Source organism: Schistosoma haematobium, chromosome ZW (assembly GCF_000699445.3).
Source record: "Schistosoma haematobium chromosome ZW, whole genome shotgun sequence".
NCBI lineage: Eukaryota > Metazoa > Platyhelminthes > Trematoda > Strigeidida > Schistosomatidae > Schistosoma > Schistosoma haematobium.
The window spans coordinates 7166273-7185086 of NC_067195.1; the positions used below are offsets into that span (position 1 = coordinate 7166273).

The window sequence follows — 18814 nt, forward strand, 5'->3', positions numbered from 1 at the left end:
GTTGCCATTCTTATCTCGGCCACTTCGTCACTTTCATCTATTAGGAGTGAACCTTAATTTGTGACCACGTCACCTCTTATTAGGTCGACTATTCCTTTTACCTGTCCCAGAAAATCTGCCCATAATATCGGTCTGGATAGACTTGTCGTTACCAAGAACAGGATATTTATCTCAGTAACACTCACTTTTACGAAACTGTTAGACAAACCCATCACCTCTAACATGTGCCCTCCTATGGTGTGAACTGTTGATGTACATGGCTTGACTCTCTTACGTTGCTCTTAGCCTATTAACGATACTGCTGCCTTTGTTTAGATCACACACACCGAATCTCGTTCATTTATGTTCACTATTGTGCAAACTGCCTCTCCATCTACTAGTGCAACTACACCCATATTCCTAGGGCAGAAAAAACACACATTATAAGGTCTAAAATATCTGCGTCTTCATCTTGTCTCTCAATGTCTTGTCCCTCCACAAGCGCACCACTTACCATTCCCATTATGATTCGTCTCACGCCGCAGCTCCTCAATCTTCTTCTCGACACCGTTTATCTCCTGAATTCCGCACCCCACCAGAGGATGCCGTTCGGGTTACTAGCTGTCGGATCACGTTCGCCAGTTCACTGGTATCCATAGGTTGTGTGGCCTTTACCAGTTTCAGCTGCTGGGGGGCAGTGGCAGGCACACTCTCAACTAACATTGACGTCAACGACCGTGCCTCCAACTCCTCATCCAGACGCAGCAGCGCGCGGCGCAACAGCCCGCACCTTTATCTGGATGTGTTTTAATCAAGTATTTATTGTTTCTTAGTAGTTTTAGTTGATTTCTATGTTCTTTCGTTAGAAGACTTCTACCCGTTACATTGTGCTAATATACTGGTTGCAGCTATCGAGAAGAGTAGATTTGAAACGTTTGAGTCCTTGGTCCGAGACTGGACCATGTCTCACAGAAGTTCTTGTATCATTATCACTGTAATTAATATCATCCTGGAAAAATAAGTATATATATTTGCTATTGTACAGCTCTGAAAGTGAATTAACCGAGAAGAGATCTCTTCGCTGAACCAATTTTTCATATTCAAAACCGTCTCAGATGACAGATTAAAATTTCAAACTATAATTGATCAGAAAGATCTCAATAATGATATAGAGAACGAGCCTGCCAGATCTTTGAAGAAGTTCAGGGTCCAACAGACTATTTGGTCTGGTTTATATTAAATGATCAAACCAGTGAGAACCCATCTGTCAAGATTGTTTGGAATACCATTAAGACCGATTTTAGATGTATGTAAAACAGTGTTAAGAATGTATTACAATTTGTTGACAAGATCAACAATGCAAATACTTTGGGACTAAAGATGATGTCATTGGATGTAACATGATTATTCACAAATCTTCCACTGATAGAGACCGTAGAACATATGGGTGAACAACCGACTGAAAGTGAAACTGAAACCACAGTTGCTATTAATGTCGTGATAGAATTATAACTGAAATGTACCATGAATGTGAACTTCAAGTTCAACGGAGAAATACACAGACAAACGGGTGATGTTGCACTGGGTTCAACAATGGGCCCTATACTAGCTGACATTTTCTGACCAGAATAGAAAGTGATCCACTTAGACAGATTATTCAAAAATCCACACTTTACTGTCGATATATGTATGACACGTTTAACCTCTGTGTTACGGGAGAACTGAAGACATTTGGCGGATTAAAACGTTTTGTTGTACACTAATAATTTACTGTGTTTTTGGATGTAATTGTTTTACGTAACTTTTGAACTTGTTTGTTTATATCATTATTTCGGACATTTTGGTTTGGTATTTTGATGCTCTCTTTGTCTTTGGTTTGTTATCTGGGAGTTTTGCTCCGGGAACCTACAAAATTGAATTTTTGTTTTGTAATTGGTATAATTATTGTTGTTAGAACGACATTTGGTCGATTATTTGTGAATTACGAATAAACTTGGTATCTGATTTGGACTTTTGGTTCTCTTGCTTACTTGGGTTCGTGATTTGCGAATATCGATAGTCCGTACTTCAATAACTGGAACGAGCAAAACTCATACTTGGTCGTAACACTCTGTAAAGATAGTACATCACAGCAAGAGGTTCTTAGGCAGTTCAATGAAGTGCATCCAGCCACTGGGTTCATATCTGAAGAAGAGAGTGATGGTAGAATATTCTTTTTTGACTGGCTGAAGTTCCGGGAATTTACATTTTCGTGCTCGTGAACACCTCCCAGCGTGGCTAAGCAAAGGTCTGGTAAAGAAAGTGGACATCTCGATGTTGGTAAAAGGTCGTCCAATGCATGATGATAGCTATATCTCAAAGTGGCGGCCGATTATAGGACAGTGACTTATCGATCGGATCAAGGGATTCAGAATCTCGATAGACTATTCTGGCTCGTTGTCCCTGACTCAGCTAACGCGACCAAGAAGTCTTTGTAAGGCATAGAAAGTATATTCAGCAGGCAAACTGCAGATACCAGGTCAGGTCAAGCACACAAGTCAAGCGTATTTATACAAATATTTACAATCGATATTGTCATAATAAAATGTTTTTAAACATTAATCAATAAGTTCATCAATCGACAGGCATTCAAATATTTAATCGATTAGATATTACAAAATATGAGATATGTGTATCTATCGTTCTCTACAATTTTCTTTGTTTATTTGACTCTTTAATTGTACTATTATAACTCTATAATATGCACAAAAACCACTTTTGATATGATTTATATTCATTCATTTTCCTAAAGTAAACCGAATTGTAGTTAGTTTTTTGACAATCCTATTTATCTTGTTTAAACATTCTAATGAACTTGATTTGAACCCGCATGCTCAAGAGTTTTTGCTTTAATAAATGAATGATGACTTTTTGTCATATACTAACTTTGAATAGCGCAACAAGAAGATGGATATGATCGGAACTATGTAATGTATTAACACAATGCAGTTCAAAACGATGTGATTATATATATATCTACACTTGTTAAAGGCATTTATATATAGAAAATAAAAAGGTTAACTAGAATAATGGAAGCCCCCATATGCCCTGGTACGGCCAAGAGTGAAGTGAGTCAGTTTTCCCTCACGAAATGCCCTGACATGACCACATCCATGTAACCACTGCCATGTATGTCCTACTCACCGATTTCTCATAACCAGGTGTTGCTGATGAAATCGAGAGGACGAAAACTGAATGTCCAGTTCTTTAACCGGGTCGGTGGACAGGGAGAATCTACCCAGTATAGTTGGAAAACCCTGATTCCGAACCAACGTTGCACGTGGGCTCCAGGATCTTGAAGGAACGATTGGCATATGGATCAATTATTGGTCACTGGCTGCCATGAAACTGCATCTCCTGATGTTGCTCCACTGCCTTGTGGATCAGACCTTCAGCTCGGCCTGTTTGATCATCTGGGCTACCTGTTCCTCCCATATAGATATTTCAACAAGTTATCTATTTTTGTTTGTTTTAATATATCACTACGTTTATTAATCGCATAACCTATTCTGCTGCGTTTCTGAAAAGTGTACAACCTTTCGTTGTCAAAGTTACAATAAGAAACAATGTGGTTGCTGGCAATATAAAACGTAAAGAATTCACATTATCCATATGTTCATTTACTGAACTGCCAACCTCTAACTGGCGATCACTCAATATTTATCGTCAGGACCGACCAAGAAGAAAGAAACGGAAACTTGTTGAAATACTTTACGCTGAGAATTCTATATTGTACCAAAAATATAATATTGAATAAAGCTAATAATAATAGGTCGAATGCCCCCTAAGAAAACCTCCTGTTTCGTGTTGGACACCCTTACAGTATTCCAGTCCTCACACCAGTCGAAGGATTTATGTGACGCATATATATTTGCTGCCTCCATGTACCAAAGTTTTTTGTGTTTAAAGAAATAACTACATAATAAACAAGTGGAAGGTAAGCGGAAACAAAGATAACCAAGACAGTAATCACAGAAAAAAATATGAAACTCATCATCCTGGATAATAAACTAATATTACTAGGGTAGGTTTAAAATGATAACAAACCATTTTTGGATACATCAAAGGGGTTTGAATTTTCATATGGCTAAGGCTTGAATAAATCCAGCTCAGAGAGGAAAAAATGTTTATCAAAATTATCCATCTGTGTTACAAATCTTCTACACCATATCAAAATCTTAGTATACTCTCTTTAACACTTTTGCACATTCCTGTTGAGATCAGTCATATGACTTGTTTCATCTATATACTTGACAATAGAGGACGATAGATGTTTATTATGTACCGTTATTAGGGTATTGGATTTTATTTGTTTATTGTTGTTTACCAATTAAAATATTTGTTGGGCCGTGCGTACATAGGAATGAGTAATTGTGATCTCCAAATTAGGATGTCCGAACAGTTACATAAATAGTTTCAAAAACAAACAAAATCAAATGACTCAAATAAGAGTAGATAATAAACACCCATCATCGTCTGTGGCCAAACACTGCTGAAACAGGCCATAAGATTGATCCTAACACGGCTTTTGTGGTGTAGTGCAAAAGCGTTAAACAGAGTCTATTAAGGTTTATTGAAGCTCTAACCATACGAAAATTCAAACCCCCTTAATGTATTCAAAAACGGTTTGTTGTCACTTTGATCTTACCTTGATAATATTAGTTTATAATCCAGAGTGATGAGTTTCATATTGTTTTTCACATTACTGTCCTAAATATCTTTGTTTCCTTTTACCTTCCACCAGTCTAGTTGACCTTTTATTTTTATATATAAATGTTATGAAAAGAAGAATTGCTTTCTACCATAAAGTATAATAACAAGTGATCAAGACTAGTGTTACGGGATCACGGTCAGTTCTCGTATTCTGCCTTACACCTCAGATATCTACCAACTAAAACTGGACCGCCATATTTGAGAGTTTTGCGTCCAAATTAATCAGACCTTACAGGCTCTTTCTACTTCTACCTATTAATGCCACAGAACAGAAACAAATCCAGCTTCCGAAATCAAATAAATCGTATAAACCACCTCGTCAGATGGGGTAAGAATTTTAGAGTTTCGCAACTAAATTTATGAAAACGATGAAGCAGGCGTACGACGTACGAGCTATTCCCATCAACACAAGAAACAAGTAGATATCCACCAAGCCGTCTTAATAATCTGATTAGATTAAAAGCTGAACCGAGCAGTCAAAACACTTATAGTCAGATAGGTAAAATGAGAGAACTTAAGACGACTGACTTAATTACTAAACCTGAGATTATCCTTATAAAGAAAACGTGGTGCCTGTCTGAAATACTACATGTAGAACTAACTAACTAACTAACGCAGAACTAATCACACACTGCATCGTATCAACCGATACCATAAAATAGATGGAGGGTGTGTGATGTAGAATGTCTGTATTGATCAATAAACAATACATTAGGGACAGATTTGGCATGTTTCAAAATGTTAGCACATGTTTCAACAATAAACTTTCACCTCAACTTGATCTCTGATGATTTCAAACTTTGAAATCAAATGGAAAACAGGTAGTTTATCTCAACGATATGAGGAAAACGTTGCTGTTATATTCATCTATAGATGAAAAACAATGTATCACGTGACATACGCTCTCTAGTAAGCACACGCTTGAACATACCTTGTACACACTGAAACATCGCATTCGAAACAACAAATTTGTTATCACAAAATTGGCATTATATTATTCACTATATTATCAATAAAAAAGTTGGTGACTGTAAAGCACTACTGTTCTGCATTACAGGTGAGTATCATGTTCCATGTAGTTCAATGTAAAAGGACTCAAGGAAGTTGTTATATCCGTTGACATTTCAATTCATTTCAGAAATGTTCAGTGTGAATGGAGTTTGTAAGAGGCTGCGCTATGAATTAAACCTCAAAACCGCGTATTCATTGTAAACACACACATCTGATTTATTCAGCAATTGAGCATATATTTACTAGTTTCTACATCTCAACTGGATTGTCACGAAGTGAGACACTGTCTAATGCAGATCATGAACAAAATATGAAATTGTGTATCAAAACGCTTGAATTATTCATGAAGATACAAACATGAACCGAAACAGTGTTGATAAATAAATTGAGCGTCGAAATTGTAGATTCAAATTTCAGGACAATTTAAATTACAATGTATTTTCATATCACCACAATAGTGATCGAAGCATAAGAGCCAAATAATGGTCACACGAGCATAATTGACAATAAAATGTCAAACAAAACAACTGGAGGGCATTTACGTGAAATTACCATTATGTGGTAAACTCCAATTTTATTTCTACATTTGTGTGATCATACAACTTCATTGATACAGACGTAAGATCTATTCATACTTCAAATCAGTCTATTTCAAAATGCACTTTAACAAGATTGAGAAAGGGAGGGAGGGAGAGATACATCACCTAGTTAGACAGCATAGGTTTGATGAAATTATTACAGAATTTAGCAAGTTATAACTAATAATTAGGATTACCGACTCGTGGGTTAGGTGTGGTGTAAGAAACGGTTGAAAACAACAATATCACAAAATAACATGAAATTCACTTATCAATAAATTTCACAAGTATTGTGTTGAAAACAGTCTCACAACGAAACATATAAATGGTGATGGAAGATTGATCATATTGAAAGCATGTATGTTGATGATTGAACTAGAACAAATAAAGATAATGCAGAATACACTACTTACTTACGCCCGTCACCCCTTGTGCAGGAACATAGGCCGACCACCAACATTCTCCATCCAACTCTGTTCCGGGAAGTCATTTCCACTTGTTTCCAGTTTTTATTCATCGTCTGTATTTCTGCTTACAATTTCCGACTCAGTGTGTACCGTGTTCTTCCACTCTTCCCTTTCCATTCAGGATTCCAATTTAGTGCTTGCTTCGGAGTGCAGTTTGTTGATTGCCTCAATGTGTGTCCTATCCACTTCCAGCATCTTTTCCTAATTTTATATTTATCTGGAAGTTGGTTTGTTCTCTCCCACAGTAGGTTATTGCTGATGGTATCCGATGATGGGACATTAAGTATCTTGTTTAGACAACTGATTATAAATACTCGTACTTTCTTGATGATGGTTATGTTGGTTTTCGAAGTTTCAGCTGAGTACATTAGGATTGTCTTGACGTTGGTATTGAAGATTGTCACTCTGATATTGGTTGACAGTTGTTTTGAGTTCCATATATTGTTGAAAATTAAGAATGTTGTACTTAATTTGCCATTGCTTGACTTGACGTCTACATCTCATCCTGCTTGTTCGTTGATAATAATGACCACGTACGTGAAAGTTTCCAAATCTTCCAGAGCTTCCCCATCAAGTGTGATTTGGTTGGTGTGCAAATAACATATAAGAGTAAGCGAATGAATGCACGTCTCAAAATATCTGAATCGTTATCATAAATCTAGCGATACGAATATACACTTTCCAGACAAACTGCATAGTTGCAGATGATAAATAATGCACAGTTCATTCCTAACATAACAATTGCATGTTTAAAAATGAATCGATGTTAGTGGATCGATAAAGTTAAGTGCATCCAAGTTTAATTTTAGAATGGTTTTCCATCCTGTTATGTTACTGGATATCTTATCGATCACAATTTTCTATGCATGCTGTTTTGTTGACACTTTCAACCGATTAGCTGGAAAATGACACATTGTCCGACTCTAGCCTTAAACGTTTCCAAATATTCGAATATGATACATCGCTCTGTTTGTACGTCATCAACAAAATTATTCCTGAGCATTTGTATCAGTTGTTCTACCAGAACTCGCAGGTTTATGCAACAAATTTACTGAACATAGCTCCGTTCCACATGATACCAATTGTGTTATCAGTGTGATGCGAATAATCAACATGATAGAAACAATGTTCAATTTGTAACATCAGTCAAATTTGAATGAGTTATTGTGATACCCAGGAACATGTAACAACGTCCTGGGCTATCATCAATACCTTAGATATTCCAGAAGGATGTCAACCTTACTGAATGACTTATTTCAGTGAAGCTCGTATCATCTGCAACAATTCGATCTTGCCTGTAAACTATCGTGCTTAATGTTACATAATGTTATTTGAGAAAATGTACTATTATTATTGTTATTATCATATTCTGAATTCTGTGTACAACGTTATTTTGTGACATAGACGAACATAGACATCATTGTTGTATCCTATCTTATCGATGTGCACCATTTAGCCTGTTATGGAGTTCCACTAATCAGAGGAAACACAAGACAGTCTATGAACTTCACAGCAATTACGTTTGTCAAACTGTGCTTGACCATAACCACATGTTCTGTTCACGATAGATACACGTAAGTACAAGTAAGTGGAATGTGATAACTAGACATCACAGTGGAAAAATATAGTGACTCATAGATTCTCATTAGAGCTATTCACTAAATAACGGTTTACACATGAATATCAGGAATTCAAACAAGTATATTATAGCGTAATATATATTTATCCCTGTATGTAATACCACTATCTTCCTATCAATGATCATATATCAAAAAATGAATAATGACTACTTGCATAAAGATCATCAAAGTAAAGTTCATTGATGTTTCTAACAATGAAATCTACAAAACGTTCACATTTTCGTCATTCTCTATTGATTGTTGACCATATTGTTGCAAGTAATTAACAAAAAATTGTTTCATCAAGTTTGTAAAGTAAATTACTGGATTTGTTGTGTTCCTTTTTAGAAAATTTTATTTTCTAAACCATCCAAAATTTTAAAGCATTTAAACTACTATTATCATCATTATCATCATCACTTTTTCTTAGTTTGTTTTAGCACAATCATTTAGTGCTTTACGTAAGGATGATTTATTCTAAATCATATTGTCGTAATTCTGCTGAATTGATAATTAATGTTTACGCCTTTCTTCTACACAGTGATACTACTGAATGTTCATTAAGTAGATTGTACATACTTAGTAAATAATCAGCAGATAATAAGCAAAAATGGATAGTAGATAGCAGTGGAATCCAATTTGACGCGCGTTTCTCCCTACTTGGGATTCGTCAGCTGGATGAGCACTCCAGGACTCGAACACAATACGGTTCGCCTCGAACGCCATAGTATTATCCACTTAACCATTGAGTTCTGATGGCCACTTGCTTGTGCAATGGGTTGAAGTTTAAATTCACTTGGTGTTGTCTGCTTGTTGTTGTTGCTGTTGTTTAGGACTGTAATTGATCAGCCTCTTGTCGGCATATGTGCAATTTGTGAGGACTGTTTTGATATTCACTCCAGCATTCAAAGTCAATCCTGGAGTGAACATCAATTGTGAGATTCAGATACATCCGACTGACGAGTCGCAAATAGGTCGAAACGCGCGTCCTGGATTTCACTGCTATGCACTATCTATCTTTGCTTCTAAAGCTTGTAACTGAGATTGCTCAACAAAAGTTTAACTGAATCAAAAATATGTTAGACAACCGCCAGATGACGCTCAGACTGCCTGAACCCAAAGAACCATTTATAGCAGCCACAGACGCAAATGATCATGTTGTAGGTGGCTGTGATCCTGAAGGACTTGCGGTTTAAGCTGATAGATTGGTGTCACCAGGTAGCGCACAAAGACATCACAGGAACAACGGGTTCACTAGGACAAAGTGCATGCTAGCCAGGCGTGAGAGATAGTGTGGCCCAGTACGTGTTAACGTGCTGGCAGTGCAAATTAAAGCCATCGATACACCCGACCGCTATGCATTCAGTCCCAGTAACTGCAGTCAGTGATCCACCACTCTATGATACTCGCTCAAGACAGTCGTACATGATACTTTATTACTCGTGATTATTGAAGTGATGAGTTGCGGAAACATATGGGCAGTGAACAAGCGTACAGACCTTGTTGTCCGTTATCTTGTGGATTCGGAAAAGAAAACTAACTCCTCAAGATATTTATGTGAACATCGCTTCTCATCCGTCAACAAACAAGCTGTGATACTACCTGGCTACGAAATGTAAGTTAAGCATGTTTGAAAAACCGAAAGGCACTTTGTTCTCTGGATTCAGTATGGCTGTTAAGTTAGTCAGTGGTGGACCTATGCAGTCAGATAAAATCTGTGACTTTCAAGTCCATTACGAGACACAGTATACTTGATGGATTGCGTGTAATACTAATACTCATATCCGGCTTCTCTATTATTATTTGATAATTATCTAGTCGTATTATCAGGAGGTCAGTTTCGCGAACACAACTCCAGGCCGCGGTTTGCCTTCTCATAACTTTACCTATCGAGTAGAAGTCAAGTGGTTCGGAGAAAAAACAACTCGTTTAGCACGTAAATGTATATTTGGTTACTAATCTAATCTACCTAAACTAATCTTCACTACTACAGATAAGCTAATTGCATACCTACAATAAAAGAGAACAGAAAATATCAATCTAATAGTAAAGAACAACTATGCAGTAAAGTTAGATAAACAAAATGTGATCCATGAGGTGAAGGTATCCGTGTGTATCGTCAGACACTGGTTGGTAGCTGAGGTGGTACAAATCACTGGATAATGCTTCTGTGGTTGAAAGTGTTTGCTTCAATTCGGTGATTTATTGAGTTGGTTAGTTCACAGCTCAGAAACACCTTTCTATGACTGGCCTGAAGTAAGTGTAACTGGTTAAAGAATGATGTTAGCATCCCACTCATGATGCAATAGATGATCAACAACAATAAATGTTGAGAGAGGTTTGTCTCGTCTCCACCGATTATTGTAATTGGTAATTTCATGGAACTATGAAACATCAGGTTCCATTCACATACTTCTGTAACTCTACATCATTTGTGAGTCAACCTTTGCTGAAGAAATATTTTTTACCACACCATGATAAAATCAACAATCATCAAGTGATATATTTTGGGAATGTGTTCTATCTCACTTTGTTTGTTACACTTTGCGACCCATTATTTTCACGGATGACTACCGGAGTTGCCTGAAAATAAAGACGAAACATGTGATGTAAACAGAACCAATTATTTTTATGCGACTAACGTTACAGAAAATACCTGCAACCAAAAACGATTCATTTGTGAAATGTATTAAATTTATCCAGCACGCCTTCAGTCTCCGATGAGGTAATTAACCCTCAGCATTTAACAGATATTTTGTTAAGACAGATTATTTGGAGATTTGAATTCATAACAATTACTCAATTCATAGTGGAATTGCCGATAAATATTTACACGAGTACAGGGATCAGTATTGTCCTAAATTCATTTACTTCCACTGAATCTCAGTTAGGCATATTCACACTCAGAAGTACTACATTGGAATTTGCACAGCTCTTCTCACCAAACGGTATCTGATATTCAACCAATGAAAGATGTGATAACCATGCAAATCTCATGTAATTTGGTTTTGCAGACTTGCATTCTGCAATGGAATCAGTATTTGTCAAAGATCTTAGAGCACATTTTGCTGATTCAATACAAATAATATGTGCAAAGATTCATTTCATTACACTATCCTACTCATCAATTGACCTCTCTAAATGCATATCAAAGAGACAGAAGTGTCCGACATATGTATCATATTTGGAGTAACATGTTTGCTTTCAAAAATTGAGCACTATACTATTCACTATTTTAACAATAATAGATTAGATGACTGCGATTTCCACTGTTCTGCAACACTGGTGATTATCAGGTTCCATGTAACTCAATGTAGAACGACTCAAGGAAGTTGTTATATCCGTTGACATTTTAATTCATTTCAGAGCTGTTCAGTGTAAATCGTTTTTGTAAAGGGATGCACTTAGATTGAAACCACATAGTGAAGACACACATCTGATTTGACCATCATTTGAACATCCATTTGCTGGTTTCTACATCGCAACTGGTTTTACCACCTCGATAGATATTATTGTCATGAAGTGAGACACTGTCTAATGGAGATGATGAACAGAATATGAAATTTTGTAGCAAACTTTTGAATCACTCATATAGATGCAAACATGAACCGAAATACGGCTGATAAATGAATTGAGCGTCGAAATTGCAGATTCGAATTCCAGTAAATTTCAAATAACAATCTATTTTCATATCACTACAATAGTGATCGAAACCTAAGAGCCAAATAATTATCACACTATCATAATTGACATTAAAATGTCAAACATAATTTTCTCAAAATAACCTCATTACATTCAAATGAAGTTATCAATATGTGGTAAACTGGAATAACATCTTTACATTTGTGTTATCATACAAACTCATTCACACAGATGCAAGATATATTCATATATCAAGTCAGTGCATTTCAAAATGCAATTTCAAAAGATTGAGAAACGGAGGGAGAGATGCATGTTCTAGTTAGACAGCATAGTGTTGATAAAATTTTCGTATAGTTTAACAAGTTATATCCAATAATTAACTTTAACAAAATGTATGACTGGAATGGTGGTAGAAACGTCTGAAAACAAAAACATTATGAAGGAACATTGAATTCACTCATCAACAAATTTCAAAAATGCGTGCTGTAAACATCTTCACAACGAAAGATATATGTGGTAAAGAAGACCAATTCCACTAAAATGTGCTGTTAGATGATGGAAGTAGAACAAATGAAGATAATGCAGAATAAGTAACCGCCATTGAAAAACAATGAAATTCACAATTTCCACTGTTGGAAGAGGATAAGCATGTCAAGTAATGCAAAGATTTTGGTGGTTGTACATGAAGACGAAAACGCAAATAAAATATAACAGTAAGCGAATAAATGCCGGTTTCAAATTATCTGAATTATTTCCATGAATCTAGCAATATAAGCAAACAATAACTAGATGAAATGCGTATGTGTGAAGATGAATCGATATGAGGGGATCGACAAACGTTAGCACATTCAATTATAATTTTAGAATGGTGTTTCATATTATGGAGTTACTGGTGTTTAATTGCTTACAATTTTTTAAGCATCCTGGTTTGTTGACTATTTCAACCGGTTGTTTAGAAAATAACATCTGATCGATTGTCTATTTCTAACCTCATTTCTAGCAAAATTTGTTCCAAATCATCTAATCATCCTTTGATTTGTGTGCACTAAACTGCCAAATCACTGGGACTACATTCAAACGAAGGCACTATCGAACAGGATAGCATATATAGAAGAATCAAGGTCACTCATTAATTATTGAACGGCATATTGACTACACATTTGAAAGATTTTTTCCAGCGAAATGTAGCTCCAAATTTACTTTTGGGATGATACATGTAGTAAGAGTCAAGAGATATTTTTATTTCACGTTCTTAATGTCAACAATTCCGTCCATGGGGATTACATTCGATCCGACACTACGAACTTTACGAGAAGTAAAGTGCAATCATTTCATGACTACCACTTTTATGAAGGTGAATTGATGTGACTGAGATGTCATTGTTTGTCAAGTAACTTAACGGACACGTCATTTGTACAATTGTCAGACGCTTCTGGAATGTTAACCACAAAATTGTAAATAATGCTTTCCGTCAACTAACATGGCACAACACTTATATTAACGCAAACACAAATTCAATTGAATAGCTATCTGTTAAACTGTATGAGACTAGGCTCACCTGAATCCGCTTCATTGGAACTGAACAACGAGACTGAAATAATAAAGGGTACATGCGTTATGTTTTGTAGTTAGATACAGGGAAATATCACCTTTGTGAGCAATAATCGATGCACTGAACACTGAAGTTATAACAACTTACAAAGCCATTGGAAAAAGTCGGATACCAATCCTTGTGATGGTTCATCTGTCGCAACTAAAACACAATATAATCTGAAATTAATTTCTTATTTCACAGTCCATCAAGTCATCGCATAAATGAAATGTAACGGGAAAGTGTTATGAAATGTATGTATTCCAACGTTTGAAAACATTCACCATTCACATGATAGCATGCCATTCATCACATTAACCATATGTGTTATTGTTTTCCGTGTTTCGTGTTTCTCCACTTAGTGTGGAGCGAGGAGCTATATATGTGACTACACCAGTTGCACAATGAGATAATACACGATTAAAAAGATTAAGATAACATCATGTTTACCAATTGGTGGGTCTGCGATCTGACTGTCTACAGAACGGAAAAACGTACAAATGCTTCACTCTGGTGTTACAATGCACCTCATGTGGTCAACAATGATCTTATAATGTCACTGATTAATTCATACGATATGGATTTCACATGACTTTATTCGTATTCAAACTAACTTACCAATCACGTCGTCTTCAATATTTTCGCTATTGTCTGTAAAGAGATATTATCAAATGGTTATGTGTCTAGATAAATTTCGATGAATTTTGCCTATAGGAATTTAGTGCATGTGAGGTGTTCATTTTGACCTCGTCATGTTAATTTGTTTGTGATACATTTGTTATCTTATCATCACTCTTATGTGTTTGCAACATGAAACTACGGTGGCGACGATGGTTAAAACATTCTACGCCTATGTATTCAGTTAAGTTGGATTTTGCATCGGGACAATGGATTATTCGAATTCTTTACTGCAACGGCAAAATGTTCGCTTGGAATTATTGGTCAATAATATGTCAGTAGCCGCAAAACCTCAGGTATCTAATTCCACTATCACGTCAGATCCTATTGTGAATTTAATAAAACGAAGTACGCAACTGTGTTCTTAAATGGTATACCGGTTAAACTGCAAGTTTATACTGGGACCGACATAACATTGGTTTCTGGAGAGAATTGGATTAAACTTTGCTGACCTTAATTTCAACCAGTATATTATAATGCTAAACGTGCCTCAGGAACCAATATTACTCTTCTCTGAAAAATGCAGCTACCTCTCACATTGGGTGATAAGACTAACATCGGCAAACCTTATATTTCTGGGAACTGTCATACCAACTTATTAGGTATTGATTGGATAGATAAATGTGTCCTGTGGGATCAACCGTTGAATACGTCAGAAGTAGAAGTCCAGCCATGGTCAAAGGCTAACAAAACTTGGGTCCGAGTACACACCGATGATGCTGGACTGACGAACGGGCGGTATTTTCGGTGGTAGTAGGTTCATACTCTAAGTGGCCTGAAATCTATGCTGTACGAGAACCGCCTACATCTGAAACAATGTTACATGTCAGGCAACTATTTGGTAGGTTTGGGACACTCAATGTTTTGGTTTCAGATAACTGGGCGCAATTCACGTCGTCAGAGTTAGCGGAGGTTTGCAAATAAAATGGAATCGAACATATTACAACCCCACCGTATCACCCTCAACCAAATAGTCGAATAGAGAAATTTGCTGATATTCTTAAGCGAGCTCTCTCAAAGATGGGAGTATACAACATAGAATAAACTCTACAACAGTTTTCAATATCTTATAGAACTACACCTAGTCCAAAGTTTCAAAATGGGAGATCACCAGCCGAAATAACATTTAGCCGAACAATTAGGACGTTCGTTCACGTTTTGAACTGGAAAGACAGAACGAGTGGACTACGAAGTGATGAAGGGAGTTGTCCGAAAATTCGAGAATTCAAAGCAGGTGACTTAGTTTATGCATGCGATTTCCGACCAGGAAAGTCAAAATGGATTTTTCGGTGTAAAAAGGAAGTGAGAAGGTATTGTATGAAGTGATGGTCCAAAATACACTAATTATAAACACGTAAATCAACTGAGAGATAGAAAAATTATTAGTGAGTCATCTGGACACAAACCTTTGCCAATGGAAATATTATGTGATACACTTATTATGCCACCAACACCACAAGTTGAAATGAAAAGAAATTGATCGAAATAAGAAAGTAGACAAAGTTCATCAGGAGAAGGGAAACAAACGAGACGTTTTCAAATAGACCCAAAGGTGATGACATGCAAACAAATTCCTGGAAGGAGATGAATTTTGAGCAACGATGGTAATAATTGATCGTTTGCTTAGCCAGACTAGTGCATAGTCTGACAGGCACTAGATGAGTCCTTTATTCTCCTGCGCTTATTACTACTCAGATTGTGTCGGTTTGTTTTCGGTTTTCGGTGTGGAAATATATTCACGTTCGGGTCAGGCCAATCACGTATGCTTGATCTGAGTTGTGTTGAAGTCCTGTAGAATAGACACTAGAAAGAAATCTAGTGTGACTATTCGCCTAGTGCAAATAAACGTCCCATTCGTGTACACGTAGAAAACCGAGCGTTATAACACCATCGTTCCATGCAATTTGAAGAGCGAAGCTGTTTCTTTGAAATGTATGCGACGGAAGCAACTCGTATGCATATTAACTTCTAGTGGAGCTCATGCCATTCAGTTCAAACCATACATTCCAATTAGAATGAAGTTTCCCTGCTACAGTTTTCGTAAGCTGCATTAGTGTCACTTGAAGGAGACAGGAATGAATGCATCACTTGATGGGTGGGCAATGCTGGTTAACTGTGAGTATGCGGACTAGGGGCACCGAGTGCTATCCGTCGTCTAACATGACACAACACTTATGTTAATGCAAACACAAATTCGATTAAATAGCTATCTGTTAAACTGTATGAGACTAAGCTCACCTGAATCCGCTTCATTGGAACTGAACAACGATGCTGAAATAATAAAGGGTACATGCGTTATGTTTCGTAATTAGACAGAGAGAAATATCACCGTTGTGAGCAATAATCAATGCACTGAACACTGGAGTTACAACAACTTACTATGTAAACTTTTAAAAGCGTCAAATAGTTCATGTGCTGATAGATTTGTTGCAACTAAAACACAATATATTCTGAAATCAATTTCTCACTTCACAGTCCATCAAGTCATCGCATAAATGAAATGTAACGGGAAAGTGTTATGAAATGTATGTATTCCAACGTTTGAAAACATTCACCATTCACATGATAGCATGCCATTCATCACATTAACCATATGTGTTATTGTTTTCCGTGTTTCGTGTTTCTCCACTTAGTGTGGAGCGAGGAGCTATATATGTGACTACACCAGTTGCACAATGAGATAATACACGATTAAAAAGATTAAAATAACATCATGTTTACCAATTGGTGGGTCTGCGATCTGACTGTCTACAGAACGGAAAAACGTACAAATGCTTCACTCTGGTGTTACAATGCACCTCATGTGGTCAACAATGATCTTATAATGTCACTGATTAATTCATACGATATGGATTTCACATGACTTTATTCGTATTCAAACTAACTTACCAATCACGTCGTCTTCAATATTTTCGCTATTGTCTGTAAAGAGATATTATCAAATGGTTATGTGTCTAGATAAATTTCGATGAATTTTGCCTATAGGAATTTAGTGCATGTGAGGTGTTCATTTTGACCTCGTCATGTAAGTGTGTTTGTGAAACTAATATTTGCTTTAAAAACCTGCGTTTTTATTTTCATCTGACAATTTTTTGCTATGAATGCGTCTCTTTTCGATGTGATTTAGTTCAGTTGTTTTATCAAATTTTCATAAAAGTTAACAAATTACAGAATTTGAGTATCATTACCATGTTGATTTGCCTTGATTGCGGACGCTGCACAACAAAATGACAAATAAAACATGATGACACGTTATTTAACTCGACAGAATCAACTCGTTAAGATCCATGAACTACGATATGCAGAAACATTTTAATGTTGTAAAAAATATGAGAGCAGTGTACATTGAAATAGGTTATTTTCACTGGGAGATCAAGATATCAGTGAAATAAATCAGTTGTGCATTTGAAGAAGATCGTCATGATAATAACCGCCGCATCCTGGAGATTATATGATTCTTTTTATTGTCAGTGAAATAAGTCAAACAGTTACTTAATTATGTTGCATATTTGTACACGACTTATCGCCTCCTAATTTCAGATCTCTTTATAATTTAATATTCACTACTCAGTCACGGAACGTGGAGTGTATAATTCAGAAGCTTCTCACACAGAAAATATTACACACTCAAATTTTCAAAGATTTATTGAGTTGATAATTGAGATCACTTTGTTTTCTGTATTTAATACAGACATTTATTAATTTTTCTGGGAAATTTCGTACTCGTTGTCGTACGTTTATTGGCATGATGTGTTGTATATAGACCTGATAATCAACTCATAATTTCTTTGATAATCACTTGATCTGTAATTACTGAATTTACCATTCGTACAAGTTGTAGATGAATGTCGTTCATTTTGAATTTGTGTAGAAGATTTTGTTCATAAGTAGATGACTTCTTTATGCGAGACGATTTACATTTTGCTTATTTGTTTGTAAATCATATAAGTTCTGTAGTTTGAGTCACAGGATCAGCATTCGGCTTTTGTGAGTGATTTTGATGAAGCCATCCCACCAAGTAAAGCGATTGGTAGTGCATCAGCAATCAGACAGCATTTCATCAATTTCAAAGAAGTGTTTCAAATCAACATATATTTTATAATATATGTTCACATCAGCGTTTAATACTGACCACCACAATGGTAATAAAATAGACTAATTATTTGGAATTACAAGAGAGTAGAACTGAATATATCAACTTACTTATTGATAGTGTCAGTACTAATAACAACTGAAGATATTTGAAGCTCATGTTCATTTTCTTGTATCATTATTCACCGTTTGAGTCGAGAGTTTATATAACCTTGGCACCAGTATTATTGAACCAATCCGAACCAATATTCATGAGAATTTACAAATTATTGGTTAAACCGTTGTGTGTAAATGGAATATGTGCGTGTTGTGGGTGGGCATCAAGTGTTAGGTACGCAAAAGAATTTTCTACATTTATTTGCTACGATTAGATTGTCTAATGAACTTGAGCTAAGGTCGTAGACA

The 18814-nt window shown here is 36.1% G+C and overlaps 1 protein-coding gene across 1 annotated transcript; it reads right to left on the reverse strand.

Annotated features, from left to right (window-relative positions):
* Positions 1 to 10338: 10338 nt before the first annotated feature.
* MS3_00001062 (uncharacterized protein) lies at positions 10339 to 18575 on the reverse strand (the record flags this gene model as incomplete). The annotated part of the gene is made up of 12 exons (XM_051208574.1): positions 10339 to 10416; positions 10936 to 10989; positions 13607 to 13639; positions 13748 to 13801; positions 14090 to 14116; positions 14258 to 14290; positions 16556 to 16588; positions 16697 to 16750; positions 17039 to 17065; positions 17207 to 17239; positions 17506 to 17532; positions 18521 to 18575. 11 exons carry the CDS (start codon positions 18573 to 18575, stop codon positions 10967 to 10969), a joined length of 399 nt encoding a protein of 132 aa, XP_051070259.1. The 3' UTR covers positions 10339 to 10416; positions 10936 to 10966.
* Between the last annotated feature and the right edge of the window lie 239 nt (positions 18576 to 18814).